We start from the raw sequence: 12,062 nt of genomic DNA, 5'->3' as shown, positions 1-12,062 counted from the left end.
TATGTGTAAAATATAAGCACTGATCATTTTTAAAATAGATGGTTTAATAAAGAAACAAGCACGTGACAATGTTCTTCTGCAACCGAATCAGTCTAATACTCAATGTATTCAAATCAGGTGCCTTTTTAACTTGACTGTGCAAGGTTTCCGGTGTCAGCCGCTTTACAAAAACAGTCTGCTGTGCTCCAGGATATTGCAAACTGGTATTTGTTATAATATTGTTACATTTATTACCATAATTATAAACTGGTTTGTAGCTCTTTTTTTTTTCAAACTACCATGTATTAAAGTTGTTTACCTACAGCGGCTAATGAAGCGGAAGTCTCGCACATTCACACTAAATGGTTTTTGCATTCAAAAATAAAGTTAACCTTTCAAGGTATATTTCATTTATTAGCATTTGTTAGTGTGCGCAAACACAGACTAGAAAGATTAAAACTTATCTAGTGTCTGCGCTATTTCTCTCCAGAAGTTATCCATCTTATTTTTAAAGTGAGTGTGTGCGCAGCCATTTGTAAATATGTGAGGCTGAGTTGCAAAAACGTTCCATATTATGGGTTTCTTTTTAACTATGAACCAGTAGGCAGGGTCCATGTTGCCACCTTGTGGACAAAATAATTAGTGCAAAAAATTGTTCGATTTTAGAGGGAAAATCTGGATGAAATTTATGCCGCGTGTGCTTTATACATAAAAACTTTAGTATACTTTGGGCTTAATTAACTGACATGGTGACAAGTGAAACCAGTGGACATTTATCTGCATTAGGAGGTAGACTGTTGTTGGAGACCAGAGCTGTTTGTCTAATTTAAGTTGCGTTGTAACATTCATGCGTAGTTTACTTTATGTTAAGCAGGAAACAAAACATGGTAGAGCTCATGTTAGATCAGTGCGTTTTTGCCACAATGAGATTTCATGATACATCAACATTTCTCTCTTTCAGCCGTAGCTAAAAAGTGCTTTAAATTACAACAGATCCTCTCACAGACCACTTCCAATCAAACTCAGCATCTTCCCTCATCATATCATGGTCATGTTACCTCAAGCAACAATTCATTATAATAGGACAGATTGTTTGGAAATTGGCCCATAATGTGCTAACGCTTCTCATAACATCACTGACAGGAAAAACTCCTGCGTTTAGCACCATATAAATCCACCTAGCACATGCTGTGGACACAATCAATGCATCCTGTGAAACCGTGTGGGATTGTGGTGGTGGACGATGGGAGAGAAACTCGCGGGAGAGCGCAGGCGGGGACAGCAGTAACTGGGGAGACTAAATGTTCAGCTCAGGGTCTTGATGTTCTCTAACAGTGCGGCTTTAAGCAGAACAGCAGTCTTTCCTCCGGCGGCAGCGATGTCTGCCAGCACTGCGGCGTCCCATGAGAAGGTCAGCAGAGCTGCTGGGGCCTGGAAGGTGAAAAATGTTTGATTAGAGTATTTGTTTTGTATTGAATTAAACATTGTGGACTGTTTTGTTTGAATTTGACTTGCCAGGTTGCACTCATTCAGAGCCAATTCCTCGTCATCCTTTAGTTTTTGTCCTGCGGGTGCCATCAGCTCAAAGGGTTGCCAGCCATTCTCCAGAGAATCACGCACAAACTGGTACAACGCTGCCACCCTCTCCCACGCCAGGAAAGTGCCTGCAGAGCATTTCAAATAGAGGTTATGCTGAAGAACAAACTAGCCAAAAGACAACAGACATCTATGGGGCAAAGCATTCTGGAGGGTTTAAATGCATCAATGTGCAACTCACACATTTGACCAAAAATGTTATTTGAGACCATGAGGTGTCATTCAAACTTTTTATGCCAAGGGCCTCAGTGAAAAACCCCTTTCCTAAAATCTCTCTCTCTCTATATATAAAAATGTGTGTGTGTGTGTTATTAAAATACAATATAACAATACAAATTTAGGATGAATATATTGTTGGTGTTAAATATTATATATTTAGTTTAACTATCCCTGCGTCCCAATCTTCATACCATCCATCCTAAATAGTATGTGAGATTACAATAAGTGTGTCCCAAAGCATAGTATGTTGAAAGGAGTATGCCAAAAGTCCCCGGATGGTCTACTATTTCAGGTCAACTTTTGAAGTGTGGATCCGTGCACACTTTAATGATACTATTGCCCACAATCCATTGCGCTTTGGCGAAGGATTCGGTCCGGAACTACAAACACGAATAAAACGTGTTAAAAAAACTACAAACATGGCGGATGTGCGCGCCCGGCGGTTCGATGTTTAGAAAAAAATCAACATTTAACCTGGTAAAAAAAAATATTTATTTAATGTTATACGTGTTATATTTTATCTGCAACAGAAATATTAACTTTTATAAACATCCATTTGGTCGTTAACTTTTAAATGCATCATTATGCAGAGTTCTCAGCATGAAAGACCCGCCACTGGCAGATCAACGTGCTGCTTCTTTTCTCTCCTACGGTGTCCGGGAGGATCCGTCTTCGGTTCACTTAGTTTTGTCGTGAAATATGTAAGGGATAATCAACGGCTAGCTGTGCATTAAACGATTTGAATGCACGACGTGGAGGCGAAGAACCGCCAGACGCGCAGCGGAGTGCATTCAAATCGTTTAATGCACAGCTAGCCGTTGATTATCCCGTTTATGCCATGGTCATTTCCCAGCATTCACATATTAAAGATGTTAATAATATTTGCGCTGCAATATTTGACCGGAACGATAAAAATGACGGTTATTTTCGTCTGTATTACTATTTAACTGTAACTGTATGTTACTATGGTTACCAATGTTTATGGGAAGAAGAACGTGATTAAACTGACCTGGAACTACCTGTGCAGTTCAACACCTGCAAGCCAATCAGAATCCAGTATTCAGACAGACCGTGGCATAACCATTTCTGGCCACGAGTTTAATGTATAAACAAACCTACGTGACCATAGCAACCCGGGATTATCAGGCATGGATAAAACATTTTTATTAACATTAAACATTTAATATTTGTATATTATTGTTATTTGGTTATATTTTTATATTTATTTCATATAAATATATTTTATTATTTCCCCTTTCAATTCGTGTATCGCTTTACCTAATTAACGTTATGTATAATTATGCTATTTGCTACCATATATCTTGCAAATACTGTAAACGCCTGACAGTTATGCCAATACTTTATGATTGAAGGCTATTTATGCCAACAAAAAAAAAAAAGAAATATATGTTAAATTCAACCTTTAAACTGCATTTCCAATAGGCTATAAATTCCAGTCAGCATAATCAAAGCTTTATGTCGAGCATTTACAGCAGGCTTATTTACAAAACTAGTCAGAACGTTATGTAAAGAGATCGAAATGAAGGAAAAAAGCGAATATAATAATAGGCTAATAATGATAATAATAATAGCTAAAAATAATATACAAATATTACGGAAAAAGACGATCAGTTAATGGACACACACAGCTAGCAAGACTGTGGGATGGATAAATTTTATTTTATTTTATGCAAGTTAGCTACTTTATGTAACATTTAGCCTATTCATGATAAACTTAATTCGAATGCTGTTTACAAAGCGTGCAATTGCCTACAGTCCGGTAGCCTATGGTCAATATAATCATTTAATTATGTAATAATTTCTATAATAATTAATATAATAATTTCTTAATTCAAAATAAAATATTAATGAATCCCTGATAATCCCGGGTTGCTATGGTCACGTAGGTTTGTTTACACATTAAAGGTCCCATGACATGCTGCTTTTTGGATGCTTTTATATAGGCCTAAGTGGTCCCTAATACTGTATCTGAAGTCTGTTTCCCGAAATTCAGCCTTGGTGCAGAATTTCAGCCACTATGAGCCAGTCCCACAATGAACTTTCCTTAGGACGTGCCATTCTGTGTCTGTAGCTTTAAGGAAGAGAGAGGCAGGGCAAGGTGGAGAGTGGGTGTGTGGCTAACCATGCGCTAATGTTGACAGTGGATGTATCGCAATGGCTCATAGACATGCAGTCATTCAAGCTTTTCAGTTTGACCCAGAATCTGATCCGGATGGAGAAGCACCGGATGAAGAAGTTGCAACTCAGCGGCTACAACAGGACGAGTTACCCACCGTATTTATTTTTAAATATTTTATAAATCCCTCCATGGAATATTTAATTCCCATTTGGTGGCCTTCTGTGTCCAAAATTTTGCAAAAACATCGTGGGACGAGGTTTTCACACTGTAGCTGTCATTGTAAGACAGTGAGCAACTCCGTTTGTTTGTCCGAGGGAGCAACAGTTACTAAGGGGGCGGGGCTTACCGATAGGTCAATTGCATCTACTTCCGGAAGGCCAAATAAAGTGCTTTTGCTTTCACATAGAAACATTATGCCCTAAAAGTATGTACTCTTTTTGTGAAGAAAAAGTACATACTTTTGAGTTTGTAGCAGAATAGTAGGCAAGCTTTGGGACATACTACTTCGTCGTAGCTGCGTCTTTAACGGACGCTCTGTTGCTTAGTTACGTGCATCCTGTAACTGTTTAAACTGCCCTGTTAATCATCTTGTCACAGTTAACATCATCCACATTTCGTTTAATGTGATTTCCTACCGTACTGGAGAGAAATAAAGAAGCACATCGCGGGTCTTTCATGCCGAGAACTCTGCTCATATGTTTGCATAATGATGCATTTCAAAGTTAATGACCAAACGTATCATTATAAAAGTTCACAGTGTTGCTGCAGATGAAATATAACGTGGATAACATGAAATAAATATTTTTTCATCAGGTTAGACATTGATTATTTATCACTCAAATCCTTTCTCTACCTGTACATCGGTCGCGCATATCTGCCATGTTTGTAGTTTTTTTAAACACTTTTTATGCATACTTTTTTTAAACATACTATGATTTGGGACATACTAATTCTATTTTCGAATACTATTTAGAATGGATAGTATGCGAATTGGGACGCGTCTCCCTGACATGACAGCCTGCATCAACACTACTGCAGTTACTGAAACCACGCCTTCTTTCTTTGCATGAACATTTAGGTGTCATTATGCTAATATTTCCACATCCTGACCTAGACATGCAGGGGCGTGTTTTAATGAGGTGTTTTAGCCCGGTCTGGATCAGTCTTCTCTTTTAGAAATTTAAATTAAATGGCTTAGTTTCAAAAATGTCCAATGATATTTTCATAGGATCGTGATTAAAAAAGCTCATATATATATATATATATATATATATATATATATATATATATATATATATATATATATATATATATTTATATTTATATATATATATATATATATATATATATATATATATATATGTGACCCGTTCTGGCAAAATGAGTCAGAATGACTTTTATTTTCACATTCTCCATTAAAATACCTTCAAAATGATATATGACTTGTTGGAATCGGATAAAAAATGACTGAGCTATAGCCGTTTGAAGGCGATAGAGGCAGCAGATCTGTTTTTGAGAAAAATCGAGTTAAAGATTCCAAAGCAGAATCACCAAGCAACGTTGCATATTTTGCAAATGTCAGTCAGCGCGATCGTTTTGTTTTCATCAGCATGGGTTTAAAAATATTTTTTCACTGGTTTGGACTAATGTCATGGAGAATTCGATATGAATATTCACAAAGCTGGAATGCTGCGCTTTGCATCAATAGACTTACAAATTGAAGTGCGCAGAGAAAAAGGTACTCCTCTCAGAAAACGTACAAATTAAGATCATTTTAGATGTTTAATTACTATTTGGAGCATTGGGATCACTAGAAGAGGGCTTAATGAACTCATTTTTGTGAAAACCTCAAATTCGACCAAAACTGACATTTTTAATTTCTTTTGCCTGTAGCTCAAAATTAGTCCGTGCGACATCCTACTCATTTCGCCAGAACGGGTCACACATACATATATATATATATATATATATATATATGTATATATGTATATTTATTTTCATTTATAAAGATATTATAAAGTTGTGTTAAATATTTAGACAGAGGGACTACTACTAGATGGACGAACGTAACTCTCATAGGTGGAAATTTCGTGCTTGCTATAGGTATATATAAACCTTGATAAACATATAATATATATATGCTACTAATGTTTACGTATTTATGTATAAATAACCAATAAAAATAATACAAAACTACCGACCCTGGAGTATACTTCCATCCGGCAACCGCACTCTCAGAAGCGCATAGTTGTACTTTCTTCTCTCCCTCTGCTCATCTTTCTCACGCATGACTTTCGTTCGCAGCATTGCGTTTCTCTCCACGACTTCACTCCTGCGATGAAGGAAGATCATAAAAACACGGTAAGACTTTATTGGCTTAGACAGCACAACTGCTACTATTGTCGATTCTTTACTTCAGTTGCTGTTCTCTTTTCAGCTCCTCCGCGGTCAGATTGTAGAAGACTGGAGGAAGCTCGAAGTGTGTTGCGTGCTGTGAGGCTCTGAAGACCTGCGGCTGGCGGTCCAGCTTCGCTCTGACCGGCTCGCCATTCTGCAGCTGCTCCAAATGAGCCTTCATCTGCTCCAGAGCCTCTGACTCCTGCGCCGGTAACACCATGAACTCCTCAGTCCTGTCTGAGAGACATTATTCATCCATGTGAGGACTTGGCGTCAAAGACATCACACACTTTACGTTTAAATATAATGCTATTCATATATTACCTTCGCCGTCCACCGGCAATGTGATGCTTTCAAATCCCAACGCCTGAAGATATTCGCGAGATCCTTCAATCCCACTGACCTTCTCCTTTATGAGTCAAACAACAAAATATGAGTGAAATATGAGATTTTGTTTTCTCAATCCTCACAGTGAAAATGCTCATACCTGAAACACTTTGTTGCTAAGTTTGATCTTCCTGTACTTTTCCTCAGTGGGATTCTTACAGATGTTTTCGATGTACCTGAGTCCACACATTGAGTTTCAGTTGAACATTATACAAACACGGTGAGATACTGTTGTGCAAAGTTTGAATTAAATAGTCCTCACTTGCTAATGATGTCAACGGCAGCCTTTACTTTCTCTTTGTCTTTATTAAAGGTGTGAATCATCATGATGGAGGCCTCTATGGCATCCTCTGAGAACCTCTGTGAAGAAAGAAGAATGTTCAGTAACTTCCAAACGGAATCTCTTCAAGATTGAAAGTCTTCAAGATTTTGTATGTAATAAGCTCACCATTAGAATGGCTTCCTTTATGTGCATCTCCTTTTCAGTCTTAGTTAAGGTTTTTCCAGTGAGAGGACAGATGAAGAAAACTCCCGGCACTGAGAAACAAGATGGATCCTTTTGTGGAACACAGGCCCCCTTGAAAAGGTACAAATAAATACGGTCAGTAAAAGAGTAACGCTGCTGCTGAAATGAGCCTGCACTGGATCTGAAATCTTAAAGGGACAGGTCACTCAAAAATGAAAATTCTGTCATCATTTGTTTACGGTTCATTCCAACCCCTATGAAACACAAAAAGAGAACCATTTTGAAGGATGCAATGACCTCCAAAAAGGCTCTTATTGGGGCTTTAACGATTCACTCAACTCACAATGCGATACGATTCACGATACTCATTTCACAATCATGATTTTATTTTTATTTTTAACAAAAAGATCACTTTCTGCCAGCAGGTGGCGCTTATGGAACAGCGGCAATACAGCGTTTCTTTGGTTACCACTGTAAACAAAGCAGCGCAGCACTTATTAAAGTGGTCATCGGATGCCCATTTTCCACAAGTTGATATGATTCTTTAGGGTCTTAATGAAAAGTCTATAACATACTTAAGTTAAAATTTCTCAATGGTAGTCTGAAAAACACCTTTTTTCCCCTGTCAAAATCAGCTCAGCTTTCAGCAAGCCATTCTTGTCAGGGTTCGGCCCTGACACTCTGTCGGGTGTTCCTGCCCGTGCTGTCATGCCTACAGAGGTCGTTCCTGCCAGTTGGGTCATGGCCATAGACGGTGTTCCTGCCTGACAAGTTATGGCCATATAAAATATTCCTGTCTGTCCTGGTATGCCCTCGGAGGTTGTCCCTGCCAGTTGGGTCATGGCCATAGAGATTATTCCTGTCTTGTCAAGCCCTCAGATGTTGTTCCTACCTGTCATGTCTGGGCCATATAAAATGTTCCTGCCTGTCCTGTCACACCTACAGGGGTTGTTCCTGCTAGTTGTGTCATGGCCATAGACGGTATTCCTGCCAATCAAGTTATGGCCATATAAAATGTTCCTGTCTGTGCTGTTATGCCTTGAAGGTCGTCCCTGCCAGTTGGGTCATGGCCATGAAGATTGTTCCTGTTTGTCTTGTCAAGCCCACAGAGGTTGGCCCTGCTAGTCAAGTTGTCCACTGAGATCATACCAGACCAGCTTTCGGCTGTTTCTGATGAGTCCCTCGGAGGATGTTCCTACTAGTTGTGTTCCACCCGAAGAGGCTGTTCCTGTCAGTTTTGTCCTGCTCTAGAAGATTGATCCTGTCTGTTTTGCTAAGCCCACAGAGGATGTTCCTGCTAGTGAAGTTCCACTCACTGAGATCATACCAGACCAGCTATCTGCTGCTTCTGACGAGTACCGCAGAGGATGTTCCAGCTAGTGAAGTTGCGCCCACTGAGATCCTACCAGACCAGCTATCTGCTGCTTCTGATGAGTCCCTCAGAGTGTGTTCCTGCTAGTCATGTTCCACCTATGGAGGCTGTCCCTAAGCATACTGCTCTCCCTGTCATGATCTCTGAAGATGTTCCCGTACAGCCTGTTCCAGCCCAGTACTAATTGCTTGTGACTCTGACCTCTGTTCCTGTGAGTCCTGCCACTGGTTCTCCATGCCTGGCACTTGGTCTGCTTCGAAGTCTGCAGTCAACAAGTATCTGAGCTCTGCTCTATGGTGCCTTGTTTGGTCCTCTCTATCTGCCTGGCCTTGCCGCTCCTTTTGCTGCTATTGTAATCTGCCAGTTGCTGTCCGAGACTGTTCCAGTGGTCTTCCCCAGCTGTCTCATTGTTTACTGTGTTCTTGATGTTGTGTTACATGTGCACCTCACTACCCTCTTGTATCAGTCTGTTTTGTCAATAACCCTTTGTCATTCATTCTGCTATTGGGTCCTCCTTCCAGATCCCTGACACATTCCAGTCCATGTTGCTTTAAATGCTAATGAGCTCTGCTGACCCCGCCCCTCTCTTCCGTGGAGTGACAAGACTGTAAACTTCAGCCGCGAAACTGGCTAACTAGCAGATTATTAGGAAAGGCGATTTGTAAAGATTCATAAAAAACCCTTATACTCACTTCTTCTGTAGGTGAGGCTGGATCACGAATGATTCACGTGAACATAGCTGCATTTAGGCAGATCGGGATCGGCGCATTCACTTCAAAACGAAAGTAACGTTAATCCTCTGTGTCTTCAGCGGTTATATTCATTATTACATCCAACAACAAATCACCTCAATCATTTAATCGGAGACATCTTGTCTTCCCCTGCTGCACCAGAGGCGACACAATGGCGGATAGCTCACTCAGGGCGGGTCTAAGGTAAGACGGCCTTGTCAATCAACTATCATGGGAGGGGTCTGTGCAGAACTACGTCATTCTGACTGGAATCTCAGAACAGCCTGATTTGAGAAAGGGGATTTTAAAATAGGAATTTTAAAAAAATCACTGGGTGGTGTTGAACTCAGAATTGTGAGAAAAAAGTCAGAATTTTGAAATGACCATTTTTATACTTTTATTCCATGGCTTCCAAAGACTGCTACTTTATAGCCCGGTACGCACCAAGCCGACGGTTGGCCGTCGGGCAGTTTTTGTTCGTCGGCCGACTAAGTTTTCTCAGTGTGTTCTGCGCCGTCGGCTGAAGTTGGTCCTGGTCGGCTTTTTTTCGGCTGATTTGACATGTTGAATCGGCGTCAGAACTCGTCGGTCAGTCGGGCCATTTGATTATTCTGATTGGCTGTTCAGCTGGCGAACCGGTGCGCGAGAAAGGCGCAGAACGGACGTGCTACTTGGCCGTTGGGTGTTGAGCGTCGGCTTGGTGTGTCAGGGCAACTTTGGACCCAGACGCTGCCGACGTGAGCCGACCCTGAAGTCTGCTTTCGTCGCCACTAGTTTGTCGGCGTCGGCTTGGTGTGTACCGGGCTTAAAACTGACATTTTCTGCCACCAGAAAATCTCTGTTCGCAAACACTGAAAATGGTCTATAAGCAGCCTAAAAAAGGTTTACATATGCCTTACACGTATACCTACACTTGCTGTCTTGGCCACTTGATAGTGTGTGCGTACGACAGGAAGTCAGTGCGCAAGACTGTCCCAGGTCTTAAAAGCACACGCTAAATCCACACGAATACGGCTCCGGAGCGCTATTCCAGGTTTAGTGTATCCCATCATGCATAATGTTTTGGAATAAATCGTGAGAATTACAATACAGGAAATAAGTCATATAAATAGTCAAGTGCAAAGTAGACCGCAAGTGTGAATATTTGAACAAGGCATCTACCATCTACATAAGGGTGGTCCACCCTCATGGTGGCTGCCATGTTTAGATCACATGACCAAATACCAGTCACATAACCTAACTCCTCTATTTTTAGACACTTTCAGTCAACATATCAGCAAAAACATTTGGTTTTGTGTGATTCTGAGTCAGAATAAAGTCAAATTAGCCAGCTAAATGCAAACAAAAACTACAAGTGTCCAACTTGCCTCAATATCAGTGTTCTTCAGACTGGCCGCTGTGGCAGCCGCCTCTGCTTCAAGTTCTCGCTTCACTGAAACACAATGACAAAATGTGACTAAAATTCACTAATATTTTCAGATTTCTGAGTACAAAAAAATCTATTAATCTACCCTGAATCCTTATGGCATCTTGGGACGTTTGCACCTTGGGCCGGGGCTGTTGCTCGATCCTGGCGAGGGCCGCGGCCCCTGCTCTCTGCGCGCCATCGGTGGGCGATTTTCTGGGCGCTCCGCGAGGAGCCTGTGGCGCTTGAGGTTTAGTGCTGCAGGAGAAACCAAATACGTGACCCTGGAGCACAAAACCAGTCATAAGTAGCACGGGAATCATTTGTAGCAACAGCCAAAAATACACTGTATGGGTCAAAATTATAGATTTTTCTTTTATGCCAAAAATCATTAGGATATTAAGTAAAGATCATGTTCCATAAAGATATTTTGTAAATTTCTTACCGTAAATATATCAAAGCATAATTTTTGATTAGTAATATTGCTAAGAACTTCATTTGGACAACTTTAAAGGCGATTTTCTCAATATTTAGATTTTTTTTCACCCTCAGATTCCAGATCTCAGCCAAATATTGTCCTAACAAACCATACATCAATGGATAACTTATTTATTCAACTCAAAAATGACTGGTTTTGTGGTCCAGGGTCACATATCACCCACTCATACCTGTGCTTAAAACTGTTGTTGTAACCAATAACATCACTGAAGCAGCAGTGTTTAAATCACTCCACGTGACTAACTCGAGACCTTTACTAAGCCTGTTGTCGTCTTATCAGTAATTATAGCGATGAGGTTAAACTAGTCGGATACTATTTCTGTGTTAAAACACCGATGCATTTAGCACATATCATACATGTTTCCGTACATCACATACAGATATGATTATGTTAGAAATGCAGTCAGACAGGTATAGATGCACTTTGGTCAGATTTCTGTACATTACAATAGATGCCAGGTGTAAAATAATAGCTAACTTTTAACAGTTTCAAACGCGAGAAATATTAAGAAAACACGCTATCGTGATCTGATCATATAAACTCATAACGTCTACTTAAGTTTGAGTTTAATGTTTAGTGTAGTGGTCATGACAGGTCTCTCACACATCTGATGTTTTAACTGTTACCTGCCGTCGTCTGTAAGTTTCTTTCCTGGCCCTGCCGACTTGAATTTCATATCCTTCTTAATGTCGTCGAAAAACTTCTTCATTCTTAGCGATTCACTGTGTGCAAAAAATGTTTTTCAAAAATGAAAAATAAATTGTTCTGAATTATTTATAACTGTCAGACACACCACCACCCAAGCGATGTGTTTACAACGGGAAGAGGACAGCTCCTCAACCGGAAATATGGTCATAAAGCGACTGGGACG

At 40.2% G+C, this 12,062-nt stretch overlaps 1 protein-coding gene across 1 annotated transcript; it reads right to left on the bottom strand.

Annotated features, from left to right (window-relative positions):
• Positions 1–23: 23 nt before the first annotated feature.
• ubxn6 (UBX domain protein 6) lies at positions 24–12,057 on the bottom strand. The gene is made up of 11 exons (XM_058760802.1): positions 11,818–12,057; positions 10,799–10,950; positions 10,655–10,719; positions 7,167–7,295; positions 6,981–7,078; positions 6,819–6,894; positions 6,656–6,740; positions 6,349–6,568; positions 6,136–6,266; positions 1,495–1,643; positions 24–1,410 (listed from the first exon to the last, which is right to left on the bottom strand). The coding sequence occupies exons 1-11, from the start codon at positions 11,898–11,900 to the stop codon at positions 1,285–1,287; spliced, it is 1,314 nt and encodes a 437-aa protein (XP_058616785.1). The 5' UTR covers positions 11,901–12,057; the 3' UTR covers positions 24–1,284.
• Positions 12,058–12,062: the final 5 nt, after the last annotated feature.

Source organism: Onychostoma macrolepis, chromosome 22 (genome assembly GCF_012432095.1).
Source record: "Onychostoma macrolepis isolate SWU-2019 chromosome 22, ASM1243209v1, whole genome shotgun sequence".
Taxonomy (NCBI): Eukaryota; Metazoa; Chordata; class Actinopteri; order Cypriniformes; family Cyprinidae; genus Onychostoma; species Onychostoma macrolepis.
The sequence above is the reverse complement of the archived record's forward strand: the minus strand, read 5'-3'. Positions and strand labels throughout refer to the sequence as shown.